Source organism: Scyliorhinus torazame, chromosome 9, assembly GCF_047496885.1.
Source record: "Scyliorhinus torazame isolate Kashiwa2021f chromosome 9, sScyTor2.1, whole genome shotgun sequence".
NCBI lineage: Eukaryota > Metazoa > Chordata > Chondrichthyes > Carcharhiniformes > Scyliorhinidae > Scyliorhinus > Scyliorhinus torazame.
The window spans coordinates 248,732,381-248,750,082 of record NC_092715.1 but is presented as its reverse complement, the minus strand read 5'-3'; the positions used below and the strand labels follow the sequence as shown (position 1 = coordinate 248,750,082).

Here is a 17,702-nt window from a genome sequence, read left to right as displayed (position 1 = left end):
TAAATAAGACCATGGTCTTCTGCTGCTGCTATAGAATTGAAAGGATTGAAAAGAAATTGTGCAATTTATCTGGGTTGCAAGTATTGAATCCTTCCCAAAAATATATTTGTGTCCACATGGTGCAATGTGTAAAAGCCATTAATAGTGACTGAGACAGTCACTCTAAGCTTTGCCATCATTGACACAATGTTATAAATAACTACTGGAATATTTTCCTGTCAAATTAACAGTGGGAGTGATTATGAGCCCTCATCAGCTGTCAGTGAGTAAGCTCAAAATACAGCAGGCTCAAAATTCAGACACTGTTTTTCAATTCTCTCTGGCGTGATTGGGACTGGCAATTTGTATCTCCCCCCCGCAGTGGAGTAATGGGAATTACACTGCGGGAGCCCTTGAACCTCATTTAATACACTAGCATGTCATTAGTGAACACTCACTCTGGACCATCCCCCCCCACCAATGGAATAAATATTCACCAGGCGCCAATTCATCACCTCTGCATAAACGTGAACCCGGTGACCTTACCTCCGAGGGGGAATACGGAGGTGAGCGCTCAGGCAGCCATGATTCTCCAGGGTCTTCAATGCTCAGGGTGCACTTGACAGGATGTGGGGAACACAGATAAGTTCAACTTGGGGCCAAGGTTGGAGGCCAGTCTCTCAATCGTGGGGGAGGGATCGCTGGCAGGCCTTCCCTTGCCTTCACTTGAGGACACCCTTGCTTTAAGGAGGTCTGAAGGCTGGCATACAGGCATCGCATCCTTTGCCCTCTTTGCTGTGCTTGTGTTCAAATCGCCACTGAGGGAGTGCCCGTCCTTTGTGAGAGATTCAAAGTTGGAACTGGGCGAATACAGAGGTTCAGCACTGGGTGCAGCTATGAGGTTCTTCAGTGGGGCTCGATAAGAGGCCAGGTTGCAACGGCAGGATGGGACTCAGAAATGGGCTGCATCCCTGCCTCATAAGGAAAGAAGACCCTCTCACTTGGGGAAGCACAAGTGCCGTATGAGTAGAACCCCACCCTCAGGCAGCTCTGTGAGGACAAATGGGTTAAGCTGTATGAATTTCAATTCCACTTCTCTGGGAAGTTTTACTTTCAGGAATTAGTGTGTTGGGCTGTGAAGTGGGAGAATGAGGGTGCCATCTAGGTATGTGCTTGTCATGTTGATTGCAGGCTTTACTCTAATCAGCCATGCCTCGTCTACCACAAGAGGCTGTGATTTTCCTGATATGCTACCTCACCGTTCATTGACTAGTCAATTGTGCCATTGAAATCTGAAGAGCTAAACAGCAGTGCCACTGATTAGAGTCCCACGCATTCAACTCTAAGGCTCATACAAGAGTTAGCCTCACACAGATCACAATGACGTGTTCTGAAAGTGCAAGGTTTCATGTTTAAGTCTATCCTCACTCACCCTGTACTAGGTCATGATGAGAGATGTCATGAGAGGCCCCAAGGGGAGGCAGAGACTTGCCTCCACTCAACTGCCCTTTCACCTAACACAAGGTTTGGAGGAGGGGGTGGGGTTGGGGAAATGTGCCTCTGAGACTCTCAGGTGCCTAATCCTGGTGCATTTGAGAGGGACAGCTGTAGGGATTTTCCAGGGTGAGTGGATGGGGTGTGGTGGAGATGCACTTACTAACAGGGAAGCCCATGGGTGGAAGTCCCAGAAGAGTGGAGGGATGAGGGGGGGCTCTATCAGGAATACTCACCGCTGGGGCAGCACGGTGGCACAGTGGTTAGCATTGCTGCCTCATGGTGCCGAGGTCCCAGGTTCGATCCCGGCTCTGGGTCACTGTCCGTGTGGAGTTTGCACATTCTCCCCGTGTTTGCGTGGGATTCACCCCGACAACCCAAAAGATGTGCAGGCTAGGTGGATTGGCCACGCTAAATTGCCCTTAATTGGAAACAATGAATTGGGTACGCTAAATTTATTTTATAAAAGGAATACTCACCACTCACTTTGGTGTTCTTCTCTTTTCAGTGCTTGATTCTGCAGAATCATGGAACCTGTCGAGTTGGCTTTTCTGCTAATAGCAATTGAACATCAGCAGAGACACAGACATGTCACTGCACACGGCCAAGACCAGTGCCCTGCAGAGGGCAGGGGAAGCTGGGCCCATAGCCGATCTGGGAGTAGCACCACAGAGAGTGGAGCCCCTTAGGAGACATTACTGGAAAAAGATTTTCCGACTTCGGACATTCTACCAACAGGTGTTAGAGCTGCAGTGCCGGAGAAGACTGCGCCTGTTCCGGAGGACGGTGGACCACCTTTGCCCTATCCTGCAAGAACTGGCACCACATGGAATGCGAGAACACCCACTGCCCACGATCCTTAAAGTAATCGTTGTTCTGAACTTCTATGCAAACAGCTCATTTCTGGGCAGGACCAGGGATGTGTGCTATCTCCTAGTCAGCCACATACACATGCATTAGGGTGGTAACAGGTGCCCTTCATGAGAGGGCCCACATGTATTTAAACTTGGACTGGGAGCTGCAGAGCCCAGGTGCAAGGGCCATGGGCTCCGCCTGCTCAGCAGGGATACCGCATGTGCAAGGTGTGATAGACCGCACCCATGTGGCCCTGCGGTCTACATTATGTCATGCAGCACCATTCATGAATGACAAGGGATCCCACTCCCTCACTACACGATGTGACTACATGATGTGAACCCTACAGGTGTGCACCCACTTCCCGGGGAGCGTCCATGATAGTTACATCTTAGGGCACTTTCAGATCCCTGAAATTCCTGAAGAACAGCAGTAGCTGGAGGGATGACTCCTCGAGGAGAGCGGGTATTCAATAGGAGGTGGCTGATGACACCACTGCAGAGGTTAAATACCTGCAGAGACACTCTATCACGAGTCTCATGCTTTAACGCGAGTGCTGGATGAGAAGGCAATTGAACTGCTCAAGGTGCGATTCCGGTGCCTGGATCAGTCGGGGGGAGCCCTCCAATACAGCCCGCAAAGAATGTCCCATATAATTTTGGTCTTCTACATCCTCCACAACTTGCTTCTGCAGAGGGGAGACAAGCTGGACCAGGAGGAGATGGTGGAGTGCATAATTATGGGGCGAGGGTTAAAGGAGGCACAATAATGGGCCCAGAAACAGGAGAAGCACCAATTGCTTTGGTGCCCCCTAAAGCCTATCTGTTTAACCAAGCTTTTGGTCATTATTCCCTTATATAGCTTGTTGTTAAATTTTGTTTGAAAACATTCCTGTCTTGGGACATTTTACGATGTTACGACCCCCTGGGATGGCGATAGTCAATTCCAACCCTCCTTGACCCGGAAATTGAAATTAATAAATAATTCTTAGAAAAACAACCAAAGTCTTTGACCCTGAGCTTTCCTTTGTCCCAAGAACTACAGTCACCAAGTTTGTAAAGTAAACATAATTAATGTTATGAATAAAAGTAACTATAATTAAGTATGCAGCAAATACAACAGGTTACCTAATATCTAATTCCTAACCCCCACTCTAGAAATCATCCCACTCAGGCAGGATCCAATCACCACCTGTTACTGGGCAAAATATGGTCTTCTAGCTAATTAAGTGGCCACCAGCCACCCTGTCGAACCCCATCTCTCGGGTGCCACAAAGCCTGAGTCTCGCTGTTCATAAACTAGCACCATATACTGCATTGAAAATATTGAATTCCTCATTGTCTCTGCTGCTTGACTTAAAAATTGAGATCCATTGATCGAAATGATAACGGCAAAAAATAAAGAGGAAATAAGGGAATCACGCAAGAACATTACAACCATATTAAAGCTACTATATAAAAAGAGGTTTTTGTTGCTGTAACCTTTGTTGAATATTTCTACTCATCCAAGGAACTCCATTATTTGCTGTTTATACTTTTCTCAATGTTCAACCTCTGTCCTGCCAATTATTATTTCAATTGATCCAGCCAAGTCCCTTTTCATTTCACAGAAAGCATCAGCTCATTGTACCAATAAACTTTTAATGAGAAGAATATTTTGAAAGGCCCTTTTTCAGATTTGATTTCGAAGCTTCAAGCCACAAAAGTAAGGTTATGTTACTTGCGTTTTTGGTCCCCACATTACTTTTTTCTCGGTACTGCAATGACGTGCTTAAGGAAGTAGGTTGAAGATGTAATAAAACGACCCACTATTCACCTGTGAACTTTTACTTTCTTTCATACAACCAACACAACAAACTTTGAACTAATCTTTAGGCACTAATGCAGTGCTGCTTTTAGAAATAAGTTCGTATTTCAGACTGCTAAGCATTTGCAAGTGTTAGCAGCAATCATTTATTATCATTTTTATCATAAAATATGCAGACTAGAAATACTCTAGAAAATTTAAATGCAAAACATTAGTCAGGCAAAAGGATAGATAGACCACATTAAATATTAATCAATGATATTCACAGATTAAAATTAAAATCGTAACTGATTGATATTTTATGATCAGTTACACATTGAACTATGTTACAGCCTTAACAAGGTTGAAACGATTGGTGAAGATAAAATCAAATCTAATTTGAACCAGTTATGATGACTGAATCAATTTTGGCAAGCAATTTTCTCTGATGACAATACAGGTAACAAAATTACACATTTCAAAGAAAGGAGAGCACAGTAAGAAGTCTTACAACACCAGGTTAAAGTCCAACAGGTTTGTTTCGATGTCACTAGCTTTCGGAGCACTGCTCCTTCCTCAGGTGAATGAAGAGGTATGTTCCAGAAACATATATATATATAGACAGATTCAAAGATGCCAGACAATGCTTGGAATGCGAGCATTAGCAGGTGATTAAATCTTTACAGATCTTTACAGATTTTAATCACCTGCTAATGCTCGTATTCCAAGCATTGTCTGGCATCTTTGAATCTGTCTATATATATGTTTCTGGAACATACCTCTTCATTCACCTGAGGAAGGAGCAGCGCTCCGAAAGCTAGTGACATCTAAACAAACCTGTTGGACTTTAACCTGGTGTTGTAAGACCTCTTACTGTGCTCAGCCCAGTCCAACGCCGGCATCTCCACATCAAAGAAAGGAGAGGAATAGGATTTTTTTAAAGAAAGGTAGGGATATTTAGATACTACTTAAATGAGATGGGAGTGCCATTATAACACATCCCTTTTGATTTTTTGCAAAGAATACAGGCCCTCCCAAAAACCACTATGGACTTTACATTATCCTATTCAAAAGGAGTCCGCAAGAGAGGTAAAGCAAATGCAATTAAAATCTGGAGGAACAGTTAATGTAGGGCTATGGGCAAACTCCCATGTTCTGCTTTCAAATAATGCCACAGGATGTTTTACTCTACGAGGACAGACATGACTGGTTTAATGTCTCACCTGAAAGACAGCATATCCACTGGTGGAGCATTCCCTCAGTGTTGCACACAAGTGTCAGTCTGGATTATGTGCTCAGGATTCCGGAGTGACCTATTACCCCTGACTCATAGAAGGGTTGTACCACCGCCTAATTGGTGTCCTACAGGTTGCTCCTGCCCAAAATGTTTTGTACCTATTTTTGCACTGGCAAAGAAGATGCCAAAGCTGTTGAAAAGGGCTCTTGGAAGTGGTAACTCGGCACCCACCAATTTCAGGTGAGCATATCAGATGGCTAACAAAAAATCCTATCCAGAATAATTAAGGGCACTAAATATGGCATGAGAGATCATGACCCAACCTTCATTGCCACAATGCTCATTTTATTAGATTTAAATATACATTCCCAAGCTAAATTTTGCTCTCTTATAACCTTACTTAGAGGTCATTGCAGCAGATTATCTCATTGATTCTGGAGGTGAGCTTGATAGTCTTTGCTTATCTTTTTTTTTCATATGGCAATATGTCTCTGAATATCATGACTAACATGCTAAATACAATTTAAAAAATAAGAGTACAGCAGAATTGTCGCAGTAAATACCACTTTCATGCATTTTTGATGTGCAAATAAATGTTTCCCATGCAATGCTAGAGAATAATAGCAATTACTTACCTTTGGGAAATACGTAAGGCTGATTACAAATTTTTTAATTTGTAAAATTAATGGACACAATGAACTCAAGTTAGGAAAGCAAAAAAAAAACGAATAAATTAATCCAGTCTTCAGTTAAATGCGAGAAGGGCCGCAATTGACCATCGCGTGCTGTTTTGTCATTGAAAATGTGAGAACAGTACTGTTTGAATTATTATTTATAAATCTGTTACTTACTTTTAGCACGACCAGGAGACCATTAAAACGGTCAACCTCTTGACCAAGTACGGTGGTTAACGAATTCAAGCGTCCTTTCCTGTCTCTAACAAATAGGGTTTCGATTGCAACCTCAAGGTCAAGTTTTTCTGAAATAATATTTGAAAAACTATTGAGCACGTTCTTTCCACAGTCTCACATTGAAATAATAGTACGGAGGAATTACTTTTTTAGGGGTTGCATTCAGCAATTAGGTTTTTGCAGGCATCTAGGGTTTCCAGTTTTTCCAGACTGTTCTGAAGTCTACAAATTGAAGACTGATCTCTTGGACATGGTTGTGGGCAAGATGAGGAACCAGGGAGAAAAATCGCTCAACCAGTTCATTGATGCATTCAGTGTTGGTCATGCGAGCATGACCAATGGCAACACTAGCCTCAAGTCAGCCTGATTGACATTACAATAGCAATCAAACCAACCAAACCTACATTTGACTTGCAGCTTTTTGCAATAATATGGTTTCAATGATAAATCTCAAAGACTTCTTAAAACGTAAAATTTGACTGCTCCTGTTTTCAGACACGGGTGTTCATGACTCATGATTAGCTTGCACCCGGTCCCCTTGAGGCAGGCAGCAAGCACATGTTGTCCTTTTTCCTCATTTCAACGATTTCAAGATGCAATCCAGTCCCACTTCTGGCTGGTTGCATGTTAATCAGCGGCCCCGGCTGCCTGCATGGTTAGCATGTGTTTCAGATAACCTGCCCTTCTTAAAGGAAGCCTTCCAATCTTAAAGGGAAGCTGCACAGATTATTCAGAAGCTGCTGCTGACTGTGTAGAAAGTAGCTAGAAAGGAGTAAGAGAGGACTCCCTGGCTTTACGATACAGTTCTAGAGGTTTCCATACAAGAAGTAGAAAGGAGGAGAAAAACAATGGGTTGGATTCCATGGAGAGGGTGGACATTCCACGGCCAGAGCCAGAAGTGGGATTATGATCTGGTTTTGGCAGACAAAGGGACCCAGGGCAGCATTTTGCTGACGATGGACAATTAAATGTCTGTCGCCGATACCTCCATCCAATTAAAGACGATGGCCTACATACAAGAGCTGCTGGTCCAATCAGAGGACTGGCATCTCAGCAGCCTAATAGAACATACAGTGCAGAAGGAGGCAACTCGGCCCATCGAGTCTGCATCAACCCCATTTAAGCACTCATTTCCACCCTCCCCCTGTAATCCAATAACCCCATCTAACCTTTTTGGACACTAATTTAGCACGGCCAATCCACCTAACCTGCATGTCTTTGGACTGTGGGAGGAAACCGGAGCACCCGGCGGAAACCCAAGCAGACATTGGAAGAATGTGCAGACTCTACACAGACAGTGACCCAGTGGGGAATCGAACCTGGGACCCTGGCGCTGTGAAGCCACTGCGCTATAGTGCTGCCTCAGCAGCATCAATGACAGTGGTGCCCATTACTGAGGCCACAGCTGTAAGGGGAGAGCACCTCAATAGCTGATCACCCTCAAAGACAGGTAAGTGAGGTTGTTCAGGACCCCCCCACCTCCATTACCATTTATATAAAAGGGATTCCATTAAACTTGCAGATCCACATGTTCAGATGCGAGTGATTCGGAGAGGGGCATTAACTTGATACGAGTGACCCGGACTGATGGAACAAACGAGGAATCCGTCTGACTGGTTGTCAGTGTCACAATCTGGATCTTGACGTGGAAACAATGAATAGGCAGAGATATAATTCCAACTCAGGGTAGTGGGTGAACTGGAGGAAATGGTTGCAGGTGGTGGCAGTCCCACATGTCTGTTGCCCTTGTCCTTCTAGATGGTGAACGTCACAAGTTTGGAAGGGATGAACAAAGGAGTCTTGGCAAGTTGCAGCGGTGCGTCTAGTGTATGGTGCTCTTTGTTGTCACTGTGTGCCCGTGGTGGAATGAGTGCTTGTTTAAGATTGTGGATGGGGTGCCAATTTTTTGGGATAGCAGTATGGTTCTTGAATGTTGTTGAAGCTGCACTCATCCAGGCGAATGAAGAATATTCCATCACTGCTGGCTTGTGCCTTGTTGATAGTCAACAAGTCTGAAGGGCCGAATGGCCTCCTCTTGCTCTTATTTTCTGTCAAGCTTTGGGAAGGCACGAGGTGAATTACGTAGCTAGCTCTGGCTTGCTCTTGGAGCCACAGTATTTATTTGGCTGGTCCAGTTAGTTTTCTGGTCAATAGTAACCAACATGTTAAAGACGGGGGGGAGGGGGGGGGGGGAATTCAGCATTGGTAATGCTATAGAACACCATGAGAAGTTCCCCTTTTTTTTGGAGATGGTCATCGCCTGGCACTTGCGTGGTGTGAATGTTACTTGCCACTTATCAGTTCAAACCTGAATGCTATCCAGGTCTTGTTGTGGGAATGTCTTAAATAAGGAAGAGGTCCCCATCTATAACAAACACAGGTTCACACTGGCGAGGGTAGCTACCACATTTGGGATGTGGAGGGAGAACAGAGGGGCACTGAGAGTGACGGACATGTATATGGACAATAGACTGGCAACCCTGGGGGAACTCTCAGAGACGATCCAACGCCTGAAAGGGAACAAACTCAGACTTTCTCCGCAAGGAAACATAAATGTTCCCTCAGAGGCCCAGACATACATTTCTGATCACAATGGTAGGGCTGGACTGATTAGGGAGCAACAAATGTGGCGACATCGACGGACGGCTCATAGAAAAAGTCAGGACTCCGCTAGACGAGACTAGACGGAAATGGGAGGAGAAGCTGGACATGGAGGTAGGGAGAGGACTCTGGATTGAGGCACTGCACAGGATTAACTCCACCTTTTCTTGTGTCGGCTAAGCCTGACGCAGCTCAAGGTGGTGCATAGAATGCAGCTTACTAAAACACGCATGTGCGAGTTCTTCCCAGATGTGGAGGATAAGTGTGAGCCGTGTCATAAGAACATAAGAACTGGGAGCAGGAGTAGGCCATCTGGCCCCTCGAGCCTGCTCCGCCATTCAATGAGATCATGGCTGATCTTTTGTGGACTCAACTCCACTTTCCGGCCCGAACACCAGACCCCTTAATCCCTTTATTCTTCAAAAAACTATCTATCTTTATCTTAAAAACATTTAATGAAGGAACCTCAACTGCTTCACTGAGCAAGGAATTCCATAGATTCACAACTCTTTGGGTGAAGAAGTTCCTCCTAAGCTCAGTCCTAAATCTACTTCCCCTTATTTTGAGGCTATGCCCCTTAGTCCTGCTTTCGCCCGCTAGTGGAAACAACCTGCCCGCATCTATCCTATCTATTCCCTTCATAATTTTATATGTTTCTATAAGATCCCCACTCATCCTTCTAAATTCCAACAAGGACAGTCCCAGTCTACTCAACCTCTCCTCGTAATCCAACCCCTTCAGCTCTGGGATTAACGTGGTGAATCTCCTCTGCACACCCTCCAGCGCCAGTACGTCCTTTCTCAGGTAAGGAGACCAAAACTGAACACAATACTCCAGGTGTGGCCTCATTAAGACCTTATGCAATTGCAGCATAACCTCCCTAGTCTTAAACTCCATCCCTCCAGCAATGAAGGACAAAACTCCATTTGCCTCCTTAATCACCTGTTGCATCTGTAAACCAACTTTTTGAGACTCATGCACTAGCACACCCAGGTCTCCCTGCACAGCAGCATGTTTTAATATTTTATCATTTAAATAATAATTCCTTTTGCTGTTATTCCTACCACAATGGATAACCTCACATTTGTCAACATTGTATTCCATCTGCCAGACCCTAGCCCATTCACTTAACCTATCCAAATCCCTCTGCAGACTTCCGGTATCCTCTGCACTTTTTGCTTTACCACTCATCTTTGTGTCGTCTGCAAACCTGGACACATTGCACTTGGTCCCCAACTCTAAATCATCTGTGTAAATTGTGAACAATTGTGGGCCCAACACTGATCCCTGAGGGACACCACTAGCTATTGATTGCCAACCAGAGAAACACCCATTAATCCCCACTCTTTGCTTTCTATTAATTAACTAATCCTCTATCCATGCTACTACTTTACCCTTAATGCCATGCATCTTTATCTTATGCAGCAACCTTTTGTGTGGCACCTTGTCAAAAGCTTTCTGGAAATCCAGATATACCACACCCATTGGCTCCCCGTTATCTACCGTACTGGTAATCTCCTCAAAAAAATTCCACTAAATTAGTTAGGCATGACCTGCCCTTTATGAATCCATGCTGCGTCTGCCCAATGGGACAATTTCCATCCAGATGCCTCGCTATTTCTTCCTTGTTGATAGATTCCAGCACCTTCCCTACCACTGTCCGGGTGGCCCAGCCAACTACACCCACATGTTCTGGTCCTGCCCCAGACTCAGGGAGTTCTGGATGCCTGTTTTCGAGGCTACGTCCAGGGTTGTAGGGGATCGCGATGGAGCCGGCCCACCTGTGGCGGTCTTTGGGGTGTCAGAGCATTCAGTGCTCTGGACAGGGCAAGGGCCGGATGTCCTGGCCTTCACATCACTGACCGTCAGGGAGAGACTTCTGCTAGGCTGGAAGTCGGCAGCCCCACCAAAGGCCTCGGAGTGGCTCTCAGACTTGGCCAAGTTCCTGAAACTTGAAAAAAATAAAATTCTCGATAAGGGGGTCTGAGGAGAGATTCCACAACACGTGGAAGAAGTTCACAAACCTCTTCACAGACCTGTCCGCAACCAGTAACTAACTGGGGCTGGGGGTGTGGGTGGTGGTGGGGGCGCAAATAGGAAAAAGGGAGGGTGGGGGGAGGGATAGGAGTGGGGGGGGGGGTAGGATGTGGGAGCTCGTGTACAGCAGAGAAGAAATGGGGAGGAAGACAACTCGCAGGAGTGGACACGGATCCCCCCACACCTGTCAAACTGGGGAGGCGGACCATCCTAACCTCCCTCAAGAACTCAAGGAGGGTGGAATCAGGACCACCCCCAGAAAAACAAAAGTAGTCATAAACAACATAAAGAGTCCTGACAGTAACTGTGAATGTGTGTGTAAAATCCTGGCTAATTCTTATTATTAAACGTTAAAAGTTCCAATAGGAACACCTTTAAAAAAACTGGATAATAAACACTAATGAAATAATACTGGAAATGATAGTACTGGGACTAATGTCACAGACACGGTGGCAGTGTGTGATACCTGTGTTGGTTGTGTTATTGTTTTGGTTACTATTATTGTTTTTATATTGTTCTGCAAAGTTTTGATATTAAATGCAAAATTCCAATAAAAATATTTTCCCAAAAAATTAAATACAGAAGAGAAGTAGTCAGGATAAATGGTTGAGGGAGAGGATTCCAGAACGTAAGGTCTGAGCAGCTGAAGGTGCAGAAGCCAATGCTGGAATGATTATTTTCAGGTAACGTAAGAGATCAAAATTGAGGGAATGCGAGACTTCCGGTGGTGGCTATGAAGGAGTAAGTCACACATTTGGTGGCTCCCGCTTGGGTCGGACTTTTGGACTTTCTCCCCCAATTTTTTACCGGACTTGAACTGTAAAACTGATGACAGAGGCAATTGTGTACTGAACTCCCACATCAGTGCATGGAGAGAATCACTAGAAGTGCTCGTAAAGGCAGAAATAGAAAGACAGAGAAGGCTTGGGTTGAAGCTGCAGCAGGAGACAGCATGGTGGAGGACCGGACCTCTGGTTTGTCGACCCAGCAGTCAACGGAGCAGCTGATGCATGTCATTCAGGAAGGCTTTGCTAAGCAGAAACGTGACTGCTTGGACCCGATAAAAGAGTCGATTGAGTGGCTGGAGCTTAGATTGGACGCCCAAGATCGAGCGATCCAGAAGGTGGAGAAGGCGCTGGCTGAGCAGGAGGAACATCAAACTACGGTGGAGTTGGAGGTGGGGATGCTGAGAGACCAGCAGAAGAAGCTCCTGGAGAAGGTGAAGGACCTAGACAATAGGTCCCGCTGGCAGAACTTGAGAATCGTTGGGCTCCCGGAGGGGTCCGAAGCAGTGGACGCTGGGGTATACATCCCAGATATGTTTCAGAAGCTGCTGGGGGATGGGGCATTCTCCCGATCCTTGGAGGTGGACAGGGCTCACAGAGCACTCGCGAGGAAGCCGCGAACGGGAGACACCCCCCCCCCCCCCCCCCCCCGACTGCAATGGTGGTGAGATTCCACAGGTAATCAGATAAGGAGCACATTCTACAGTGGGCCAAGAAGTCACAGAGCTGTAAGTGGGACAATAGTACCCTGTGGGTCTATCAGGACCTGAGTGTAGAGGTGGCCAGGAGAAAATGAAATGAAATAAAAATTGCTTATTGTCACAAGTAGGCTTCAAATGAAGTTACTGTGAAACGCTCCTAGTCGCCACATTCCGGCGCATGTTCGGGGAGGCTGGTACGGGAATTGAACCGTGCTGCTGGCCTGCCTTGGTCTGCTTTCAAAGCCAGCAATTTAGCCCTGTGCTAAACCAGCCCCTCGAGAAGAGCAGGCTTCAACCAGATTAGGTTGATCCTTTTTAAGAAAAAGGTGAAGTTCGGACTGTTGTATCCGGACCGTCTCTGGGTCACGTACGGGGAACAGTACTTTTACTTCGAGTCACCTGAGGAAGCGCTGCTTCATGCAAGGGGGGGCGTTGGGGAAACAGTTTGGGGGCGTTGGTAACTACGCCTCTGCCGTTTCCGCCGGCACAGTACTCGACCAGCCCCGTGGTGGTGGCGGCCCTGAGAGTCTGGGGGCAATGGAGGAGACATGTAGGAGCAGAGGGAGCATCGGTCTGGTCCCCAATCTGTAATAATCACCGGTTTGCCCCGCGAAGTATGGATGGGGGGTTCTGGATATGGCGGAGAGCAGTGATTGAGAGGCTGGGGGATATGTTTATAGAGGGGAGCTTTCCGAGTACGAGGGCTCTGGAGGAGAAGTTTGGGTTGGCGTGGGGAAACAAATTCAGGTATCTGCCGATGCGGGACTTCCTGCATAAAGAGGTGTCAACCTTCCCACTCCTACCGCTAAGGGGAATTCAGGACAAGGTAGTTTCCAGAGGGTGGGTAGGAGAAGGGAGCGTCTCGGACATTTACAAGAACTTATGGGGTCAGAGGAGACGCATACCGAGGAGCTGAAGCGCAAGTGGGAGGAGGAGCTGGGAGGAGAGATAGAGGATAGTCTATGGGCGGACGCGTTGAGTAGAGTCAACGCGCCCGCAACCTGTGCCAGGCTCAGCCTTATACAATTTAAGGTCGTTCACCGGGCTCACATGACAGTGGCCCGGATGAGCAGATTCTTTGGGGTGGAAGACAGGTGTGCAAAATGTGTGGGAGGGGCAGCGAACCATGACCACATGTTCTGGGCATGTCTGAAGCTTAGGGGATTTTGGCAGAAGTTTGCAGATGTCATGTCCACGGTGTTAAAAACAAGGGTGGCGCTGAGTCAAGAGGTGGCGATTTTCGGGGTGTGGAGGACCCAGGAATCCAGGAGGAGAAAGAGGCAGACGTTCTGGCCTTTGCTTCCCTGGTAGCCCGGAGACGGATATTATTAGCTTGGAGGGACTCAAAGCCCAGGTTGGAGACCTGGCTATCGGACATGGCTAGCTTTCTCTGTTTGGAGAAAGTCGCTCGCCTTGAGAGGGTCACTGTTAGGGTACGCCCGAAGGTGGCAACCGTTCGTCGACTTCTTCGTGGAAACTTAATCGTCAGCAGAAAGGGGGGGGGGGGTTAGTTTAGCTTAGAGTAGGGGGTTAATAAAGATGGGACCTGTAAGGGAGGGAGACGGCTTTTGCGCTATGTTTATATTTTCATGTACATTGTATATTGTGTTGTTGTTATGATACCAAAAAATACCTCAATAAAATGTTTATTTTTTTTTTAAATTGGAGGAATGCAGACATCCTGGAGGGTTGTAGGGCTGGAAAATATTACACAGACCTGGCTGGAGAGACCATTGTGGAATCTGAAAACAAGGGTGAGAACTTTAAAATCAAAATATATTTCAATCAGGGGCCAATGCAAGTTAGCGAGCGTAGAGGTGATGGGTGAATGTGATTTAATCAGTTAGGACAGCTTGGATGACCTCAGGTTTACAGAGTGTGAATGATGGAAGGCACGGTGGCACAGTGGTTAGAACTCATAGTTATCATAGAATTTACAGTGCAGAAGGAGGCCATTCGGCCCATCGAGTCTGCACCGGCTCTTGGAAAGAGCACCCTACCCAAGGTCAACACCGCCACCCTATCCCCACAACCCAGTAACCCCACCCAACACTAAGGGCAATTTTGGACACTAAGGGCAATTTATCATGGCCAATCCACCTAACCCGCACATCTTTGGACTGTGGGAGGAAACCGGAGCACCCGGAGGAAACCCACGCACACACGGGGAGGATGTGCAGACTCCGCACAGACAGTGACCCAAGCCGGAATCGAACCTGGGACCCTGGAGCTGTGAAGCAATTGTGCTATCCACAAGGCTACCGTGCTGCCTCAGGGCCAGGGACCCGACTTCAATTCCGGCCTTGGATCACTGTCCTCTCCTTGTGTCTGCATGGGTTTCCTCCGGGTGTTCTGGTTTCCTCCCACAGTCCAAAGATGTAAGGTTGGTGGATTGGCTGTGACTGCCCCTTAGTGTCCAGGATTGTGCAGGTTAGGTTATAGGGTTGCAAGGATAGGGCAGGGTGTGCCGGGTAGACACGGGTGGAATGCTCATTTGAAGGGGCGGTGCAGACTCGATGGGCCGAATGACCTCCTTCTGCACTGTAGGGATTCTATTCTTTTTTTTTAAAAAAAATTTAGAGTACCGAATTAATTTTTTCCAATTAAGGGGCAATTTAGCGTGGCCAATCCACCTATCCTGCACATCTTTGGGTTGTGGGGGTGAAACCCACGCAAACACGGGGAGAACGTGCAAACTCCACACAGACAGTGACGCAGAGCCGGGATCGAACCTGGGACCTCGGCGCCGTGAGGCAGTAGTGCTGACCACTGTGCCACCGTGCTGTCCAAGGATTCTATTCTATTCTATTCTAGCCAGGTGCATAGTGAAATAGGCAAGTCGGGGGATCAGAAAAACATGGATGAGGGTTTCAGCAGCAGGTCAGGTCTTAGAGATGGCATGGCTATGTGGTCCTCTCAGGGTCAAACAAGCCACCAAGACTGAGGCACTTACCAGGGAGATGGGTGGAATCAATGGCTAAGCAACAGAGTTACAGATGAGGACCAAAACACCAAAGGTTCTAATTTTTCTAATATTTAGGTGGAGGAAATTTCTACTCATCCAGCACCAGATGCCAGAGATCAGTCAGACAACTGAGAGATAGTGGAGGGCTGAGAAAGGTATTGGTCAATTAGAGCTGGGTGTCATCGGTGTACAAATGGAAAGTGATGCTGTGTTTCAGATGTTTCAAGGTGTGAATCACTTTTATACATGATTTAAATCATTCAACCAATTGCAGGGATGTATTTTGCCCACAAGGATTCATGAACTGGCAATTGATGATAATGTGGAACAAACATTGGATACCACCAGTCAGTTTTAAATGTAAAACATTCATTCAACAAGATGAAAAGACCTCATTAATTTAAGATTAATTTTTTAACATAGAAATTACACTTAAAACCATTCGCCATTACATGTAACATTGGTGGATACAATAGGCCACAGGAGCAAATAGCCATTTGAAAACCAACCCATAACTTTCCATCTATAAATTTTGAGCATGCAATTAAAAATATGCCTTAATCAAAATTACTGCAATTTTAGTTGTTAAATGAGCTGTTGCTCCTCAACGAGAGAAATAATATTTCAGTTAATTTGGCACAAAAAAACTATTTAGCTTCCAATATAATATAGTGTATTTAGTTGAGTTCACTGGGGGGGGCTAGATTACTGAGGATATGAATACAGCCCAGGCTATACCCAGGACTGCAAACAATTTTGGGGATTACTTGATGAGTTTTATGCCTGACAAGGTACTGTTATGCATAATGGGAAAATATGAAATAAAGGTAAAATAAAAATTGGGATTGATGTCGAATGGGATGCCCAATTCACTCTCACCTTCTTACACTATTTCACAATCAGAAATATGCCCAATGTATTTTCCATCTTGCATAATGCAAACTCATGACATAACGTGAGAGTGAAGTTGCCGAACTGATGGTGCACCGTACTTAGAAGATGATGTGAGGCCACCTGGACGGAGGTGCATCATAATGCTTCCAACTTTTTAGTGGCTGTAGTGAAACTACAACCAATGTGAAGCAAACTACAAGAAGTGTCCAGCAACCCAACCTTTCAATGTACTTTTTTGAGTTACCAACTGTTGGCAAAGAGCAAATGCATCTTTCGGCGCATTGCTAAGAGAACAGTGCATGTGTGCAAGTGCATATGCACAGATTGCTGCTTTTTGATTAGAGAGTGGTGCACATGGAAGAATATAATGCAGCAGTGTTACCCCTACTGATTAAGGGAAAATCTCAAACAACACCTTCAGTATAATAATGCCATAAAGGTGAAAGTATCTGTGTGTGCGTGTATAATATCCAAAGCGCTTCAGAAAATAGTTATCAAACAAAATTACGAGTAGAGATTATGCAATTTAGGGTTGTATTCCCTGGAATTTAGAAGGTTAACGGATGATATGATCAACGTTTCAAAGATATAAAGGGGAACAGATAGGGCAGAGTCGAGGAGTAAGGGATAGAGCATAAAATTTAGAACCAGACCTTTTAAGTGTGAAATTGGGAAAGACAAAGGGTGGTAGAAATTTGGAATTTACTTGACACCAGATCAGTTATTAGCTTTAAATCACTGTTAAGTAAAGATATTAAGAGATATGGGACCACACCGGGTTTATGGAGTTAGATCACAGATCAATCATGATAAAATTGAATGGCAGAACAGGTACATGGGGTTAAATGGCCTACTTCTATTCCAACGTTCCTGAAATCTGACACTGGGCCACAGAGAGGCATTAGCTGGACAGGATTTGGTAGAGTGGTGGAATTTAAGGGGGGTCTTAAAAGAGGAGAGAGAAAGATAAGGAAGGCAGTAATGTGGTGGTATTGTCACTGGATTAGTAATCCAACGGCCTTGGGCAAGAACTGGGAGGGGCTGGTTTAGCACACTGGGCTAAATCGCTGGCTTTTAAAGCAGACCAAGGCAGGCCAGCAGCACGGTTCGATTCCCGTACCAGCCTCCCAGAACAGGTGCCGGAATGTGGTGACTAGGGGCTTTTCACAGTAACTTCATTTGTAGCCTACTTGTGACAATAAGCGATTTTCATTTCATTTCAAATCTTACCGTGGCAGATGGTGAGATTTGAATTTTTTTAAAAATCCAACATTATCCATGAAACCATTGTTGATTGTCGTAAAGACCCATCTGGTTCACTAATGTCCTATAGGCAAGGAAATCTGCCACCCTTACCTGGTCTGGCCTACATGTGACTCCAATGCATTTGACTTTCAAATGCCCTCTGAAATGGAGGCCAGTTGAGATGAGCAATAATTGCTGGCCTGGCCAGCGACA

The 17,702-nt window shown here is 45.8% G+C and overlaps 1 protein-coding gene across 1 annotated transcript in view; it reads right to left on the bottom strand.

Moving 5' to 3' along the window:
* Positions 1-17,702, bottom strand: part of dnah6 (dynein, axonemal, heavy chain 6) — a 522,203-nt gene that overhangs the window by 81,360 nt on the left and 423,141 nt on the right. The window contains exon 72 of the mRNA XM_072517256.1: positions 6,202-6,329. Coding sequence (XP_072373357.1) covers positions 6,202-6,329 — 128 coding nt within the window. The remainder of the gene's footprint in view (positions 1-6,201; positions 6,330-17,702) is intronic.